At 36.8% G+C, this 20,453-nt stretch overlaps 1 protein-coding gene and 1 pseudogene across 1 annotated transcript; one reads left to right on the forward strand and one right to left on the reverse strand.

Annotated features, from left to right (window-relative positions):
• Positions 1 to 3,796: 3,796 nt before the first annotated feature.
• On the forward strand, positions 3,797 to 5,844 carry LOC103326491 (xyloglucan endotransglucosylase/hydrolase protein 31-like). The gene is made up of 4 exons (XM_008228726.2): positions 3,797 to 4,117; positions 4,270 to 4,370; positions 4,483 to 4,700; positions 5,186 to 5,844. The coding sequence occupies exons 1-4, from the start codon at positions 3,802 to 3,804 to the stop codon at positions 5,550 to 5,552; spliced, it is 1,002 nt and encodes a 333-aa protein (XP_008226948.2). The 5' UTR covers positions 3,797 to 3,801; the 3' UTR covers positions 5,553 to 5,844.
• A 6,878-nt stretch (positions 5,845 to 12,722) lies between these two features.
• Positions 12,723 to 17,854, reverse strand: LOC103335440 (PKS-NRPS hybrid synthetase cheA-like; annotated as a pseudogene).
• Between the last annotated feature and the right edge of the window lie 2,599 nt (positions 17,855 to 20,453).

Here is a 20,453-nt window from a genome sequence, read left to right on the forward strand (position 1 = left end):
TTTTTTTTGTTTTAATTTTATCTTTTCTCCAGCACAGTAAATAATTCTAGAAGAAGGAGCAGTTCATCCATGCTAACTGAAAGGACGCTTTTACCCTTAATTTTGACGAATAAATTGACAGATTTGGACGGCATGACCTAATTGCAACTGTTTATCGAGTTAACGGATGTAATTGCCAAAAAAAAAAGTTCATAGACCCAAATGCAAATCGAGGCCAAGTTCAAGGACGTCTACAGTAATTAACTCTTTAATTAGGGAAATCATCTTTGATTTAAGATAGAAATATCTCCCTAAATCAAGGAACCAATTTTTATCAAATCTCTTGGAGTAATTCCTATAATATTTTAGGGAAGAATAATCCTAACCAAATAAAGATTATTCTCACAAAACCCTAGCACACAAGGAAGCTATAAATACATAGTCACACAAGACATTCATAGTAATTCTAAACTCACACTCAAAACCCTATGCAAACCCTCTTTCTCTATCTCTCTCTCTCTCTCTCGCCGCCCCTCTCTCCCACTCTCTTTACACGGTTAAGTGCCACCACACACTGCTCCTGCCACCAAACTCTTCTTGTGAGATAAAACTCTATCCAATTTAGTTATTGCCACATATTTTCTCAAAGATCAAATTGAACTAATTTAGGCACCGGAGGGTCTTTAGCCAACACCCCCAGAGTGTGGTCTTTTACTCTTAGTTGTTTTGCGGGAATCGAGGAAGATAGAAAAGGAAGCTCGAAGGGTGAAGAATATACAAACGTATATTCTCTGGTGAGAAATTTGTACAAACACAAACCACAGGCCTTATGGCATCTCTCATATTCTAAAACACCATTTATGTATTAAATATTAGTGGTAGTGGTAGATTGTGAGTTTTTAAAGAAATGTCCTATATTGGGAAGTTGAGGGACATAACATGCACTTAAAGCCACCTAAGGACCAGTGTGGGCCCAGGCACCTTCTCATTTTTGTTATTTTCCCTTTTTTTTTATTTATATATGTTGCTATATGTTTGCTTTTTGGAGTAAAAACTCTTCTTCTTTTTTCTCTCTCTCTTCTTCTTTTGATTAACTTAAGCTTTGGGAATTCCTCTTTTTACATGTCTAAGTAGGACACCTTAATATTGGGATTTATGAACATTTTTTTGTATTTCTTCTCTATGTTGAAGTATATATTATTAATTTTGAGTCTTTAACAGTGTAGATGATGAGATTAATATATATTCAATCATTTTAACATATGAAATTCAAGACAATTATGATTGTAATAAATGAATAAATTATTAATCAATATGAAATAATATTATTAACCTATTCATCCAGTTAGCACTTGAGCACTCCTATTCGAATTATTTATATAAAAATTTGTGAAGGGCTCTAATGTGAAATTCTAGCTTCACCATTGCCAAATGGGTATTAATATTATTTTGGGAAAAATCGAATTATAGAAACACACACGTTTAACTGTTGCACACAAATAAGCTTCCGCAAGAGAGAAAATTTTCTGGCTCAAAGAGGTATAAAGGATTTTCAACTTCTTCAATATGTAGTGGATTTCAATGGATATGTTGGTGTTCTGCCTTTGGATTTTTCAGACCCTAGAGAGAACAATTTCAAGCAATTCATGGGCTTGTTGTGTTGTAGCTATTAAGTAATTCGTTATTTGACAAAATATGTAGTTTCAACTCTCAGTTCTTTTGATTCCTATTCAATTGGGTATATTTGTATCTGGTGGAATTTAACTATAGGCATTGTAATATTTCCAGGTTTCTGATATATTGATCTATGGAGCTCGAATTTGGAGGCAAGGCTCATAATTACTATGAGTTGTTTTTGTACCAAATTATGTCATGTCATCATTTAGTACCAAATTATAATTAAATTGTATTTTAAAAATAAAGGTGGATGGAAAGATAGAATTTTATTTTTTTCAAATTTACATGTGGGTGGGGAAATAGGACAAGGAGTGGAAATAGCAGCACTCTAAAGAAAAGGACTCATTAGTGTAGTAGTTTAGAATAATCTCAACTAGGCAAGGTCCTAGGTTCGAGTCCTACCATCCATGTTATGTATATAAGTTTAGTATATTATTGACTCTCTCAATAGAAAGGATATTTTAGACAAACAACAATAGCAAAGACAACTCAAACTTTAAATTTTGGGAGTGGTATTTTATGAATCTGAAAATTATATTAAATAAGATTTTAAGCTTGATTAGGTAACTTGTTAAGTTGGATGAATCCTAGTCATTGAGTTTTCTTATATATAAAAAAAGGGTTTTATTTATAATAAAACAAATAAGGTGATGAATTGCAGGTAAGAAAAAATTAATTTGATAGGGTAAAGCCAAATTTACTATAATTAAAACTTTGTGAGGGTTTTATTGTCTACTATAATTAAGTACTTTCTTGCTACGCTGCACGACCCTTATTGGATGTTCAACTTTTTTGTTCTACAAAGAAATTTCATCTCATGTCAAAGAAAGAAAATATATATATATATATATATATGTGGCCGTTGGTCAAGGCGGCAAGTTGTTCATCAAATTCTGATTCACATTACCTACCTCCACAATTTATGAACGAACTACCTTGACCCTGCAAGGTCCCCAAAAGTCCATTGGACCAGTACGGCATTGGTTATAAATACATGTGCTTTGCAGATTCAAAGTAGGTTTTGCTCTTCCAATTGAAATGTTTTTATAAAAATAAAAAAATTAGGTAAACGAAGTATAAATAGTCACAAGTAAAAGAAGTAAATTAGGGAGACTTGAGACTGTCTGCATATATGAACGTGGGGATCATATCACCTAAACTTTCTGCAAAATAGAAAGGTTAACGTAATTAGATTAGTTGACCTAGACATGATTTGCAGTGAAAAACAAAAGAAAAAAGTTTAAATTTTGGAGTAGGTATGGAATTTTTTTTATAATAAAAAATTTATTAGTCTTGCTCTCGTCCAAAGAAGTTGTGACAGTATCCAATGTTTGGCCACATCAACATCATGACCACAGGTTCATTTGGTCCCTTGATACAACTGGAACAAGCATCTAGCTATTTGATCCCAAGTAAATTTTGTTGACTGCTCTATATAGCTTTGGAGAAAGAGAATTAAGGGTTTGAAAAGGAAAACTCATTGGAAATTGAGGTGGTTCTGAACTCATTCAAGATAACTTCCCCCCCAAAAAACACAAACAAGCAAACCCCCATGCACTGAAAATTTTATGAACAAGATGACTTCCCCACTTACTACAAATTCCTGAAACTGTGAACAAGATAGTTTCCAAAGCATGGAGATGGATAATGTCCCCTGAATTCTCTTTCATGCCATATCCACATACACCATCATGCTTGGTCAGGATCACACAGAATTTATATATACATATATCCAAGATTTAAGCTATTTTGGACATATATCTCTTTAAGTCTTGTGACAAATTATAAGGTAAGCAGTCATGTCATGAATCAGAACAAATTAACTGTTAACCCCTCTTTTTATCTTCTATCTTCTTCACTTTTCTCCTCTCATTCGGCAACCACAACCGACAAGTTTTTCTGTTATCTTGCTTTTTTTTTCTTTTTTTTATAAAGGATTTTTCTTATTGAGAGAAGGCAATTGTATGTTAAACTCACACACACTACACAAATGCTAGAACTCAAACTCAAGACGTATTCTGGAGGAAATTGCTCCAATTTTGTCTCCATGTATAACTTCCCTCATCAACCAACTTCTCACCTTTTCAATGTGGGGTCCATAGATCACTCTATTTATACCCAATTGTAAAGCCATACTATTTTCATATGCCTACTACTGCCCACCTTCAATTCTCTGTCCCACCCCTGTTTTCAAAACAGAGTCACTCTGTTTGTGCTGCATTGCCTTCTCATTACCCCTTCTTTTTTCTTTTTTTTTCCCTCTTCATGGCTCCTCTTCTCCCTTTAATTTTCTTCCTCATGTTCTCTTCAAATAGTGCTCAGGGTCCCCCCTCACCTGGCTATAACCCCAGTTCCAAAATTAGCACAGTAGGGTTTGATCAGGGTTTTAGAAACCTATGGGGACCTGAGCATCAGAATTTAGACCAGGGTGCAGTAACAATCTGGCTTGATTCTAGCTCAGGTACTCAATCATACAAAACTTCATGCTTTTCTATACTTCAATTTTGTAATTTTGATCTGTTTTATGCTTCAATTAAGTCATTTTTATATGATAATTTATAATTATTAGCTCAGATTTTTTTTAGCATCTGCTACATTTTTGACATGCTGCAGGAAGTGGGTTCAAGTCACTTCATCCATATCGTTCTGGATACTTTGGAGCAGCCGTCAAGCTCCAACCTGGTTATACTGCTGGTGTAATTACATCATTTTATGTAAGGCTTGCTTGCAGGATTACATAATTGCATTAGATTAATTAATTAATTCCTGGATTAGGAAGAAGAATGAAAATTGGGCTGTGTTAACTTTCTGTGCTTGTTTTTACAGCTCTCTAACAATGAAGAACACCCAGGGAACCACGACGAAATCGATATCGAGTTCCTCGGGACAACCCCCGGAAAGCCCTACACTCTGCAAACCAATGTGTACATTAGAGGAAGTGGAGATGGAAACATAATTGGGAGAGAGAAGAAGTTTCATCTCTGGTTTGATCCAACACAAGACTTTCATAACTATGCTATAGTATGGAACCCTACTGAGATCATGTGAGTATGGTGGTACCACCAATTGTTGTACCTTTTTCCAATCAAACTTAATGTTTTACATGTCGCATGTGTATGTAAGGTAAACATCAAGGCAAACTGTCTTGTGTCTTTAGTAGGGGAATGTGTGAAACACAGTTCGTTTTTTATTTTTGAAGGGGAAATGCTACTTAGGATTCTGCTTTTTTTATTCCCTTTTTTCTAAAGAATCTTCCAAGTTCATTGAGTCGTTGCATCAAAGTAAATTTCCCAAAATTCTGAACTTATTTTCAACTTTTACTTTATTAGTTTAAATAATTATCATATTACTGATCACATCTCACTTGTATGTGAGATTCACAAATGACCTTTTATATTAGCATCATTGATTTTCTTTTTTATATTTTTTTGTTGCCTTATGAAGATTGAGTTGATACACATTTAAATTATGTTTGTAGAGCTAACAATAATAATGATGACTTATTATATATGATGTAAATAATTTACAGATTCCTGGTGGATGATGTGCCCATACGAAGATACCAAAGAAAGGGTGATGCCACGTTTCCATTGAGGCCAATGTGGGCATATGGATCCATATGGGATGCATCAACATGGGCCACAGAGGATGGAAAATACAAAGCCGACTACAATTACCAACCATTTATCGGAAGGTACAACAATTTCAAACTAGGTGGGTGCACAGCCGATGGCCATACTACAACCTCATGCCAGCCGCCCTCGGCCTCGCCCTCCGGCGCAACGGGGCTGAGCCAGCAGCAGAACTCAGCCATGGAGTGGGTGCAGAGGAACTACTTGGTGTATGACTATTGCCAGGACCCCAAGAGAGACCATACACAAACACCTGAGTGTTGAAGAGTCTGGCTTGCACTTTGGTTTCCCAAGTGATGCATATAATATTTACACAAGTGAATTAATTGTTGTCGTTTATAGTTATAAGCAGTTTGTTTGGACAGAGGGCCTTGAGATGGATCCCACTTGCTCTAAATGGGTGCAGCAAGAGGGGTTGTTGAGCGTCCAAGGCCTTTTGGATTTGGATTATTGCATTTTTTTCGTTTCTTTTTGCAGTGTCATTTGATGATTGCTTTTGTTGTACCAAACAATGCACGATTAATAAATTTATGTGATAGTGCATGGTTTTAATCAATTGTACTTTGGTTTTTTTATGCCTCGCAGAGAGAAATGGGTCTGATTATTATGCCATATTTTGCATAGCACACAGTAGCCCACTTGTGACAATTGTCTTTGGATTTGTCTATGGATTTTGTTGCACAAAAATCAATTGTGAGTAACAGCAATATAGTTCAAACTGGTTGCTTTTAGAATACTATTTCCCTCTTTTTGGCCGGGGAAGCCGCCGGAATGAACTTTTGGTCCTTCTTCTTTTTTGAGTGCAGGGCGTACCACCACCAAGCCCCGAATTTGGGCTTTAATGGAATGTAAGTAGATGAATGTGTTGCGTACGAGATCTGACTTTAATCAAATGATTGTTCGGCCGAGCAAGGAACCTCCTCACGGCCTAGGTTCTTTCACTACCTCGGGGTCAAGGCTTTATGTAAGCAACCAAATGATGTGGAGTGGGTGGAAATGAAGATTGAAGGTGAAATGAAATGAAACGAAGAACACGTGCGTAAAGTAAAAGGTGCGTGAATTTAAATATAATCTAAAGACAAATGCGTAAAGTAAAGTGCGAAAGATAAATAACGTAAAGACGAGAATTAAAGTACGACAAAATAAATCAAAGCGGTAAATAAAGCAAGAACAAAATGAAAGCGATAAGAACGATAAAGTAAAATGAACTTGAAATTAAACTTAATTGAAGTGCGATAACAATGAAAAATAAAGCAATTGAAATAAACTTGAATTTAAATGACAAGAAAATATAAATTGAACGATAATTTAAACTTACATTAAGAAAATGAAGAACTCGCTACACTAGGTGCATGAAAAGTAAAATCCTAAGTCTAGGAAAAGAAAAGTGCTAGACGAAAAATAGCTTTGTCTGTCTAATGTCGTCTGTGTTCTATCTTCGTCTGGGGAGTTTATATAGGGCTTCCGTCAGCCCATGGGCTGGCCATGAATGGCCAAATGTCAACTCTTTTAAAAATCTTTCCTTTTGAGACCCCTTGAATCCGTGGGATTACATTGGTTGAAATATTCTGATTGCTTGATTCTCTCTTGTTTTGGAATATTACGAACTATCATCAATCTCCTTGATTTGTTTTCCTTGTGAGGCCTCCATTACATGCACACTGACCTCCGAAAATCGTGGGCGTAAATCCGTGGCTTGGGCCTTGACCTCCGAGATTTCATCTTGACATTTGGTGGAACCTTGTGCCCCTTAGGTTTTTAAAATTCTAGAGTTGGCTTACCATCCGTCGACCATCCGCCAAGATGGGTGGTATGGGAACTCCAAATATTTGGATGATGGGCTTGGCCCTACATTGGACTATATTTGAGTTCTCAAATATTCGAATATTGGGCACTCGACGGACATACCTCTCACCGACGTTCAACTCCCTTTGCCCGACTTTGCTTGCCCAAGTGTTGAAAGGAGGGCGCCACGTTAAGCAATGAGAAAATTCGCTCCAACCCAGCTTTTTGTAAGATGAGTGGCCGACCAAGGTTTTTAAGGAGTGGTCGGCCCAACTTTTGGAGAAGTAAGCATTCGGCCACTTTTGTAAAGATATGCCCTACTACTTTTGCAAGGATATGCCCGACCACTTTTGAAAGGGAAGTGCCTGATCATATTTTTAAGAAGGCACCACGGTCTTTGAAGAAAACACATCAGCCGCATTTTTGAGAGGGCACCATGGCCTTTGAAGAAAATACATCGGCCGCATTTTTGAGAAGGCATCATGGCCTTTGAGGAAAAGACCTCGACCACCTTTTTGAAAAAGTACTTCGGCCGCTATGAATTCTCGGCCACTAGAAATCTGAGCCCTACTTCTATTCGGCAAAGGCCCTCTCCATTCCTGATTCTCAGTTAGGTGATTTTACCACCCTAAACAAATACGATGTGATTTGTATGTGTTTAGGGTGGTAGAAATCCACCTAACCCGCACAAGAATTGGCCGAGCAAGAGTGGCACTTCGAGTCCCCGAAGAAAATGCGGCCGCATGCTAGATTGGAGCGCGAGCAGATCGAATGGAGCTGGAATCTCAACTGGGATTGTTGAAGATCACGGCTGGGGTCTTGAATTTTGGCGGTCGATGTAACACACCGACCCCAAATTTATCCCATGTTTTAATTTATTTAAGTGGAATTGAGAAATTACCCGTGGGATAGGGGTATTTTAGTTATTTTCTTATCCGGAAGGAATTTGGGAATTCCAGTTGTACCGTTGCGTAGAGCATGGTGAGATGAGTCCGTAGACACGTGGTGGGCTCGAATCGGAGTTGTAACGAGAGAGATATGATCAAATGAAGCTCAGTGGCATAATCGTAAATATTTGGAAAATGGATTTTTTGTTAAAAAGACGGAATTGTCTCTCTCTCTCTCTCTCTCTCTCTCTCTCTCTCTCCTCTCTCTCCTCCTCCTACACGCTTTGTGCCTGACGGCCAGGGGTACTAAAATGAGCCCTCTTCCTACCCCAAACCACCGATTCCGGCAAATGAGGTATGGTTTCACCATTTTCCGAGCTCTAGCTGATGGTTGTAGGATTTCATAAATTTTGAGGCTAAGTAGCTCGATCTACGAATTTCGCCGCTTTGCGATCGCGATTCGCCATATGTTGGCACGCATGGGCACGTAGCTGAGGGCATTTTTGTCCTATTGCGATCCTTCGATGTCACGAGCACTTAGGTGTGCTCGGATCTCATTTTGGATACCGTTAGAGTTCCATCGATATCGCGTATTTTCCGGGTTTGCTAGGTTTGGACCGTTGGATGGTCCCGGGTTATAATATGTTGATCTAGGTATTGATCGTAGGATTTGACGGATCGTAAAATGGAGTCGGATACCTGAAATGCCAACCCTAGGTTGGTTTTAGTGACCGTCCGATCGTGCGATCGTGAGCGATCCGACCGTCCGATCGACTAAACTTGCGGTGACATGTGTCCTAGAGCCCGTAGAACCTATAGGATCTTTCGGATCAGAATTTGAGGTCGTGGGCCCCGCGGGCCTGTGTGACCAAGTTTGGGTAGTTTAACCCGTTGACCGCTAGACTTTTGTTGTAGTTCTACCATCCCAGGAGGGTTAGAATGACCTTAGTGACAGGTTTTGAGCGTTATTGAGTTAAATGGATATTGTGGGTATAGGATATAAATTGGTGAATATAAATGGGGGAGTTTATAGAATGCTTTATTGATTGAGGTTATTATAAGATTAGAAATTATATATTATATATTTAATTGTGTGGATGTATAAAGGTAAATAAAGCGATTGAATGTTAGCTTACAACCCCACGCCCCTTTATTGTGATCAGTTGATAGGCCCCATAACGATGAGGGGAGATGTGATTGTGAGGGCTGGTGAGAATGTAAGAGGTCGCACGCGCCTTGGATTAGCCGGCGGGAACCCATACGTGGCCGGGTGCGCCCGCGATGAGGAGATATGATTGTGTGAGGGTGGTGAGAATGCAGGTTTGCAGTTGATGCACCTCATACGTGGCGGTGCATCCCGGCGTGGTGAGAATGTGAGCCAATCTTTGGATTAGCGCATGCTTTGAGGTCGACGCGCGCTGGATTAGCGTATGATGGGTGATATTGTGATTGTGTTTGGTGAGTTGTGATGGATAAATCCTAGAATATGTATTTGTGTGGCGGTAATGGTTTATTTGATATTAGGAGCAGGATAGATAGGAAAGAGCTACGTGTGGCTTGATCCCTTAGTTGAGCCTAGGTTACTAGGTGCAGCCACAAATTGGACCCCACTTAGGTGGTCTTATTGAGATTGGTTCGGACCTTGTTGTTGGTCCCGAAACTTGGTTGAATTGAGATTGGTCCGAGACTGAGTGAGTGAAGGTGTGCATAAATAGATTTTGAGTTTATTATATGCATGTTTGATGCATTGAGTTATTTTAAAAACATTGTGCGCTAGAATCATTTGAAGGCGGAGGCCTTTATGTAAATTGCATGAGATTATATTGTGCGTGCTGCCGGTTGAGTTAAAAATGTGTTTTATGCAGGTGGAAATTTTGGGAAATGTTCAATTTATAGAGACTCACAAATTTTAAAGTCTCGTGCCCTTAATCCTCTATGGTAAACGACGTAGATTTAAGGAGTGAACCCACAGGTGTGATGGGTCTCCGCAGGGTTCGCCCCGGTTCGGGAAATTCGGGATGGTCCTGTTAGTCGGAAATCACGGGCAACCAGAGATGCCTAAGAGATCAAGCTGTTTTTGTGAGCAAGAATTGTGGCTGGGCTAGTGTTGGGATTGCGGCGGATTTTTCTGCTGTGCACGGCCAGGATTGGAGGTGTTCACGGGCAGGTTTATTAGAGATTCCGGCCGGGTATTGAGTGTTTGTTGTGAATGAATTTGTTGGGCTGGCATCCAATAGTTTTGGCGGTCAGGATTTGGAAGTGTTGGAGCCTTGGAGAATTGCGGCTGGAGATACTTGAAATATCGCAAATTGGGCTGAGGGTCTCAAAGCTTGGAACTGATGGTTTAGATTATAAATGAATATATGTATATATGTGCGGCCGAAACTTAGTGGCTGGAGGGGTTCTGTTCAAAACCCTCCTTATCCTATTTTATATTGATGAATGAATAATACTAGTCTTACTACATTTTTATACCACAATTTTATACCACATGATGTGGCAGCTGATGTGTATATACCACATCATGTATTAAAATACACTTCCATTCATTTAATTGATGTGGTATATGATATGGATATGTCACATCATGTGGTATAGAAATGTGGGATAATAATGTGGTAAGTATAGCATTACTCTATTGATATAATATAATATAATATATATATAAGTATACAGTCCCCTTCTATTGAGGATCCCTCAAATAATTTTTTTTTAAGGACGCCCTTTAGGGTAGCATACAATTTTTTTCCCAATGATCCAAACCATCTATTTTTTAGGTCTTCATTCATAGATCATCCTTACAAAAAATTAGACAAATCGGAAACCGTTTCAACATCCAATTGTGTCCTACAAAATCAATGAACACGATACTTCAAGAAAGTACTAAAATTTCAATAACTCAATTGAATGGTCAAATGATATCGGATTCAAGTGATTTTTTGTAGAAATAATCTTTGAATGAGTATCTACAAAATAGACGGTTTGGATTAGTGAAATACAATCCGGAGTGGGGCCTACAAAAGGTGTCCCTGAAATAAGTTTATTTGAGGGATCCCTCAATGGAAGCTCTCTGTATAAGTACATATATATATATACATATATATATATATGTATAAAAGCACAAAATAGGACAAGGAATTTTGGCTGCCATACACATTCACCTATTCATATATATATATATATATATATATATATATATACATATATATATATATATTGACGGATCTAGGAATTTTTCCGGGAAGGTGCAATATTTCAGGGGGGTGAATATCTGATAGCTGAAACGTGTTGTTGGTTATGGAGGGAGCTCTCTATTTATATGCATATATCTCTTAGAGTTTTGCCCGTCAAGGAACTCTAGGAGATGTCCTTAATGCAGTAGATGTTGGAGTCTCAATCCTAATAGAGTTAGGAATCCCAAAAGCTTTAGAATTCTGTTTAACGTATTATCAAAGCTGCTGGTCGAGTAAGTATATTGAGTTCTTGATTAACTTGGAGTCCTAGCAATCCCTCAGTAATTAGAAGATCACTTTAATGAGTCAAAAGATGCATTACCATCTTACATTCTAAACATTTTTAATTCCCTCCAATATCTTACAAAAATCAAAACATTCATAGCAGAGAAAAGTGTTCTTTCTACCTAATACAAAGGACCATTGAAAAATTATTATATTCTAATATATCAATTCCACCAAGGCTAGAAAATATTTAATTGTAACATATCATGCAAATAATCATGTGTTATCCGGGTATAAAAGCATGACTTATACAATCCTTCATCCTGTGTTCGTATATTTTGTGTTTTTGAGACTAGAATATTTTACTGTGATTTTTTTGACACTTTCCACTTTCATTATTATTAATATTTTAAATATTTTTTATTGCAAAATCATTATAAAAAATATTAATATTTATAGATTATGGATTTTTTATGCTCTATTAGTATGTTGTTATCTCAACGTTGAATTTTAATTTTTGTAAATGACCCACTAGTATAGTGGTTTAGAGTAATTGATCCCCAGGTTATCGATTTGAGTCCTAGCTTGTAACTAACCAATATACATTTTTGTATTATAATTGTTTAATAATATACACTCTTATTTTTGTCTAGCACAATTATATACACTTTTTAATTGGAATTGTCTGATAATATACACTTCTGTCTTTTGATTTTAATTTTGTGGATATCTGTAAAATGTTATAAGGATATTAATTAACAGGGAAACATGTGCAGACTTGGTCTGCAGTGCCTCTGTATACATCTTGGGACGAAAATATTATTATTTATCTTATCAGGGGTCAAACTGAATTTTCATGTGTCAAACCCTATAATTAAGGAGTTGACTAGGGGCTAGAAAAAGTGAATTACAACATAGGGTTGCATGAAAATTGGTATAAGATGAGGTATTTAACTAATAACAAGCCACTAAGTAAGGGGTTTTTGATAATTTCCTATTAGGTTTTAGATGATTACACAAAACAATCATGATTAAAACACAAACACACATGTTGCTAGGGATATAAAATTTGTATTATTATAGAAACACACACGTATAACTGAATTTTAAATAAATAAATAAATAAAAAGAAGGCAAGAAAGCAACATGTGGGAGTCGTGGGACTCAAGTAGCAGGAAGGCTAACATTATTGATATCAGAGCAAATACACACGCAAATTAAAGATGAGAATATATTGTTGTACTAGCAATTTGATACTAAGGTTGTCGATGGATGCACGGAAGGCAGCAAATTAGAGACTAAGACTAATTAGAATTGTTGTGAAGGCACTTGTTGTAGCATCCAACATAGTTGAGGACTTGATTTTTGGGGAAGTTGTTTGTGGCAGTAATGGAATCAGCTGCTTCTGTACATCCGAGAGTGCAATCATAGAGGTTGGTTGGTATTCCTCCCACCATGTTGCAACTTTGCTGCACACATTGAGTGTAACACACTGTATAACTGGGACGGAGACGGCTACGACCGCCACGGTATTTACCTTCATGCCCTTCATGCCCCCGGCCATGACCCCCGCCAATACCACGGCTAGGGTGATAGTTAGCCCCACTTATGCGGTGGCAATCAAAATCACACCATGCAGGACATAGAGTAATTTTATTAACAACACCACCCACCGTATCGCTTGGCGGCGGCGCTTCAAGTGATGATGGTTCATCAATTGTATTTGGAGGAGAGAGAGTGTAATTTGGAGTTAGATCCCATCCAATCTTCATGGAAAGAGTCAAATGATCAAATGGAATTTTGGAAGGGCTGATGGAGGAGTTGTACTTGGTAGATTTCTGGCTTGTGCTACAACTGCAACTAGTAGAAGCATGAACATCGTAGTACTAATGGAACTTGATTCCATGGCACTTCTCATTCTCTCTAGTAGAATTTTATTTTATTTTATATATGAATCGAAAGAAGAGGAAAATAATTTTCGCTATGTGTTCAAACCCTTTGTCCATTTGGGTATAAGAGCAAAATATCAGTGGTCATTTGTGGAAATAATTTGAGGGAATTTCCAAATAATTACGTGCCACTCTTGTTACCCCTACGATTGAGAAACAGACCTTATAATTTGGGGAACTAATTATAGCCGTTGATTAATAGCCAATTTAATAATTTGAATCCCAGATACTTCGTAATTGACTAAAAACATGGGGTGGGCCGAGCTCATGGTCTTCTACAACTTTTCTGTTTTCGTTTTGTGTTTTAGGTTTGGGCTGCTAATCACTAAAAGCACAACAATTTAAAAGGAGTGCTATCCTATTTTCCCACCCATTTTACCCACCCTAGTCCTATTTTCCCACCCACCTGTTTTTTATCTTTATTAAAATACACTTCCACCATGTCACCATATAAAATTTAAAAAACACAATCCTATTTTTACACCCACCAATATTCCTAAAATACCCTTTTAATTATTACCTCATTTCTTCTCTCTGCTTATGTCTTCTCTCTCTCTGACGGCCCACGCATCTCTCTCTCATTTTTGCTCTATCTTATTTTCCATCTCTCACACTCCATCTTTGTCTCTGTCTCCCATGTTTATTGAACTAAAACAGTTTTTTGTTGTAATTTTAATTTTAATTTTTGTAAATATGGATTCTGTGAATATAATCACATTTATGCTCTTAGCTTTCTACTATTGTAAATAAACTTTTTCTCCAGAGTTATCCAAGGACCAGAAATCTATTGAACTTTGCAATAAATAAAAAATATAAAACGCCCATTCTTAAGACATGGGAATGTCAAAGAGTACAAAGCCAAACAGATAAGGGAAAAACAACAATACTCGCCCAATTCACATGTCTCACCCTTGAATTTGTTAAAAGACCAAGTTCAATCATCATCAGATGCAATTGTTTCTCTAGTTATAACAGTAGACCTTGTAATATATATGAATTGTTGTATGCGAGTGATATATGGGGTGGCCCATTCTGTAGTCCATGGTTCTCGGTATCTGTCCTATTTTGTTGCTATATGGGGAATTGGATGACTTGGCTTCAAGAATACCTGCACAAAGGTGTAAATATATATAGATAAGGACATATTTATAAAATAAACAACTTATATTCAGATTATAAAATACCTGCACAAAATGACGATTGATGAATCCGATAGCAATCTCTTTACAGTCTGATAGTGGCAATGGTCTTGATCTAAGAGGTAAGAACGTTAGACATTGTACATTAGATAGGTGCACAAGTACAACATCATAACATGATGCAATAATATGGCCCATGTCAGGCATAGTCATCCACCGATCAAAATTTGCATCAGGTCTAAAGTACGCCAATGAGTGTTTTAGCTCATAGACCCTATTTTCAGACCCATAAAGTGCTGAATAGTGAACTGAATAAGATTCAATCTCATTCAATAAATCTCTTCTTACTTGTACCCATCCATCCTCACCATAACCTAATAATGCTGCAATAGTTCTGTACCCACAATGTCCATCTGCTGCCACATCTTTTACATGATGGATGCACGACCTTAATGCTTGTGGAAATGCATCAACAAACTCAACTGGCTTATGTAGCGGGGTGTATATAGTTAGTTATAAAATTAGTATAGACGTGCAAATTATATCATCTTTCTATGACAAATTTATAAATATATTATACCCACCCTCTCCTTCGGTCGCCTCTTTTGTTTTGCGCTCACTTTAGGAGGAATACCACTAAGACTACATCCATCCAACCTAGGTGAATCTACAACCTCAAATAAGGATGGATCACGATGAGTAGATTTCTCCATCTTCTTACCTGGCCTACCTCGAGTCTTGGTATTCACAAATGGTTCCACAAGTAAAGTAATTTGTCGTGCTACTAATTCCATAAGTTTCCTTCTAAGAATCATTTGTGTAGTTGCATCAGACTTCATCCAATGCCTATGAAATAACTTCATCTCTGCATCATAGGAACACTCTGAAGTTTTTCTTTTAAGTGCACATGTCATGTCAAGTTGCCTCCAATGAGGATCAATGCACTCAAGTGGAATAGGTTTACCGTCTTTCTTGTACTTTACAATCTCATGAGCACATGGTAACCCATGAGTTAGTCGTAACACACAGCCACACGCCTCAAAGTGAATTCCATAATTGTTAGCTAGCTTGGTCTCCTCGAGTACCATATATAGTGCACTACTTGAGACAAAACCACGAAGTTCCTCAAAATCTGAACTTCTAAAATCATGATGCACCACTATCAAACTTTTCTCGAACGAAGCCTTAATTTCAGTGTGTTGCAACTCAAGTGAAGCGTGTATATTTTCCCATGTTGTGGCAAATGTTCCTTGGCTTGTTCCAAGTTGTCTTTTTAATCTTGCATGTGAAATTTCAGCCCTGTTGAAGTAAAAGTATAGTAATATTAAAACAATTTGTATATATAGTAATATGATTCAAATAAAGTAAAAAATTGAAATCTATAAATCAAATAAAGTAAAAATCAAAGATTATTTATCACTTTTGCATTTATAAATCAAATAAAGTAATAAATATAATTGGCATTACCTATTTGAAGTTGTATTCCCAAAATGCATGCATTTATCTATCCATGCGGCAACAAACCTGTCCTTATATGGGTTCAACCAAGTATCTATTACATATTTAAGTAAATATGGATACTTACTAAACTCACTGAGTAGTTCTCTTGCCTCCTTTTTGAAATCGACTTCAGTTGGTGATGCAACCATTGAATTCCATTTAACCAAAAACCCATCACAATCATCCTTACTTTCACATTCAACTTTGCATTTGGCTAGCACATTCTTATTAATATGTCATTTACATAACAGATGCTTAGCTGTACCAAACATTGCGTCAATGGCTTTCATTAAAGCTAATTCTCTATCTGTGACAATAACATCGGGCATAGCTATTTCATCCATCAATCTCCGTAGTACACTTAAGGCCCATACATAATTATCTTCTCGTTCCGAAGAAAGATAGATGAAACCAACACAAAATGTCATATTGGTAGATGTAACTCCAACAATTTCTAGCAATGGCATGCGATACCTATTGGTCTTATAGGTACAATCCATTATCAAAATACGTGGAAATGCACGTAACAAGTCCAAACAAGTAGGGTGTGTCCAAAACAAGTCCAAAATAATATTTTTCTTTGGGAAACTCCTATGCCACTCAATGTAATTATGCACATATAACTTACTCATCAATTGTTGCATTTGGGATCTTCCACCTTTCTCCAATAGCCTCCAACGTTGACGTGCATTATATATCGTTCTAAGTGTGGATGAATTATGATAAACTCTTCGCTTTAGCGTAGTCAAAATTAACTTTGGTCGCACCAAACTTTTTGATATATCCAGTAACAATGATGTCTCCTCAAACGATAATCTACCAGCAAATGAATGACCCTCCAAATGCTCAGCTGCTATATGATTATGCACTCCAGTAACCACTATTAGCATCCAATGATCATCTGTTTCTAGCTTTTTACCCTTTAATTGAAAAGGGCATCCACACTTTTTCGATCCTGCATGTCTTCTATCCTCATCCTTTCTATCTTTTTTAGGAATTCACTTTCTATATTCTCCATACCTCTCACAACCCAAAGTAACTCTAGGCTTCTTATTTCCTTTTCCATCTTGATCAAATCTTAAGGTCACAATAACAAAACCATTCACCCTTCCAACTTCACGAGCCCATCGTATTAATTCTTCTCTATTATTAAATATCCGCATATCACCAATTTCACATTATACATAAATTTACAAGAGTGTAAGAAAAAAAAAATAACTTATTTCAATCAAACCTAACTGTAGACACCAAAATTTGAATTCTTGTATTTACACTAATCTCATTCGTGGTAAATTCACTAGTACAATCCACTATTTGTTCAAAGTCCATGTTACTACAACCAGAATATTCATCTCCCTGAAAAAAGAAAACAATAAACAATATAGTAAGAATATATCTCCCTAGAACAGGGCCTAAATCGTAGTAATACAGCAGTAAAATATCACGAAATTTAATGACAAAGGCTGCTCAGCAGGCAAAAGATGACCAGCCCTTGAAACCAAAAGTTGGCTCACGCTCCCCAATTTTTAAACATACCCAGCAACCTCTTTGCCCACCTTCCAATCTGCTTTGGCTCATGCTCCTCAATAGCTGTAAGTTTCCCTCTTTCTCAAATATTAGTTCAACCTATTTTCCTGAAATATGATTCAAACCATAATAAAATTGTGTTTGATTGTTTTTCAAACTTTCTGGTTAGCATACCAGAAAGTTTGGAAGGTGGGCAAAGAGGTTGCTAACCAGCCCTTGAAACCAAAACTTGCTCATTACATCTTCATGCAAAATATCCCCCACCAACGTCTTATTAACCCCCAAAGCCTTCTTCACCAAATCATCGAATTGTTTATTCATCCCTAAGTTTTCAGATTTTTAATTTGTTTAATAAAAAAAATCAGAGTCTAAGAAATACTCATCTCCCAATGCTTTAAGTAATCCTAAAGATCTTAGAAATTCTGTTCAAATAGGATTAACTTACCTTTTCGCCAAAATCGTGCTCTTCAACATCCATTCTGTTGTTTTCTTCTTCATGAACAATTTGATTGAATGAATAGAAAAGAGAAGAAAATTATTTGAGAATTGAGTTCTGAGCACTGAAAAGCCTTCTTCACCTTCTTATGACCAGGGAGTCGTATTCTTGTGTTTTTTTTCTCTTTGTCAAATGATAGGGTTACTTGAGAACTGAGAAGTCTGGGTTTTTTTTTCCTCTTTCTTTTTCCTTAAGTCCTTTTAAGTCATTTTATAATAGGGTTAAATTTGTCTTTAAAAGTTTAAAGATAAGGTGGGTAGGAAAAAAGACAAGGGGTGGAAATAGTAGCACTCTTTAAAAGTCATTTGTCCCTCTCTCAACAACGCAATATGATATCTTCATTTGAATTGAGGAAACAAAAAATTTATTTACACTAAATTTTTGGTATTTTCATAAAACCCATTGAAGTTTAGGAAATTACAGTAACACAGGAAATTACACTAACACACAATGATATTATTTATTTATTTATTTATTTTATATAATTCCATGAGGTTTCACAAAACCCCTTTATTTCATTTCCCACCTAAAAATTGTTGATGTCATAAAAAAATTTCTCTAAATGACAATGTTGACCTGGAGATTTGCGTGGTCAGAATCAAGTTTCATTAATAGAAAGCCAATGCCAATTACATCATAGTGAAACTATAAAAAATAATAATAATAAAATAAATAAATAAAGTCCAAACAAATGCAACAGTAAAAGCCCACTAAAAATAAAACTCAAATAGACATAAAGCCTACAATTGGCATAAAGTCAGAGCCCAAAACTGACATAAAGTCAGAGCTAAAACTGGCATAAAGTGAAAGCCAACCAAAAGCATAAACACCATCAAATGCCAAGCAATGTTGTTGCTGCCTCCATTAAGATCGGGACATCGCGCCACTATGATTAATGATGAGGGAAAGAACTGCAAACACACAAAACAAATACAAAAATCACAAATTTGCTAATCCCTCGCTATATATAAACCGGCCATCAAAGACTCATTAACTCCTTCAAAAACTAAACCTCCAAAACACCATGAAGGAAACATCAGCCAATCCAAGAACAAACTAGGAAAATACTTCCCAAAGCCAAAGAAACCGACATCCTATTCATGGAAGGAGGTGGTAACAACCTAAGAATGGGAGGAGGTTGTGCAAGCACCCGAGCAAGAGCTCTACACATCTTCCAAAGAGGACACGAAAAATCATGTTTGGGATTAGTTGATGCATCCAATGGGGGTCGATAGATCCAAGAGGGAGATAAACCTTGAAGGAGCGATATATGGAAGGAGGAATTTAAAGGAATCTTGGAAAATAAAAATAAAAATGAGGGATGATAAAAGAGTTAGGTTGAAGTGGAATATGAAAATGAAATGAGTATCAAGGGGAGGTAGTGACCACCTTCCCCCTAGATGGCATTGAAAGGCTCTGAGGCCTCGTTTGGTAGGCTAGAGTAGACTAGACTGGACTGGATATATTAGATTGGATTGGTTGGGATATGATTGAATTTAAGTAGTTGTTTGGTGCAATAAACACCAAGTTGAGATTAAGGCCTCATCATTTGGCCCGCAGGCTCATGGGCCAATAGGGGCCAGCCCAGCCCATTCTTAAAAAGCCGGCCCGGCTGTTATGGGCTTTGAGATAGCCCGCTTGGGCTTGGGTGTCAAGCCCGCCCCACCCGATTAAGCCCAAGAATGTCCGACCCAACCCGCCCACAAAAGGCCAGCCCGTTAGGCCCGCATACATATATAATTATGTATAAATAAGAGTTTAGGATTAATATTATATCACTTAAATTACATATATAATTTGTTTCATTTCATTTACTTTTCTTTACTCATTCCTAGTTTATAATTGGATGATTAGCACATTAATTTGTGTCAATTATTAATACAACAATTATATATATATAAATAAGATGAACAACATATCATATCACCAAATATAATCATATCATGAAACATAATCGTACCACCAAATATAATCATGCTTTTCTTGAACACATCACCAAACATTTACATTTTTTTTATACCATCCTTTAAAAACAATATCTTTTTGATACTTATTATTTTCTTAAATTATTTCTTAAAACGTATTACGGTCTAATTATGTAATAACCTCAAAAATAATACTTGGTTTTATTATTTTTGTGAAAAATCTTATTAAGTTGTGTGACTTTATTGAGTATTTTATGAATTTGGTTTGATGTGAAAATATTGGAATTAAGTGAGTTTAATCTCAAATTTGGACTACAATGCCCTTATGATTAAGTACATGATTTTTTTCGAATGAAGTAGGCCCGTTTAGCCCCGGCCCGGCTCGATGGGCTTTCTCAAGCCAGCCCATAGGTCGGGCTTGGGCTTTGAATTTTCTAAAAAAATTGGGCCCGGCCCAGATTTTCTCTCTCCTCTTTAAAATCCGACTCGGCCCGCCCAA

Source organism: Prunus mume, linkage group LG1 (assembly GCF_029339155.1).
Source record: "Prunus mume cultivar Tortuosa linkage group LG1, ASM2933915v1, whole genome shotgun sequence".
NCBI classification, from domain to species: domain Eukaryota; kingdom Viridiplantae; phylum Streptophyta; class Magnoliopsida; order Rosales; family Rosaceae; genus Prunus; species Prunus mume.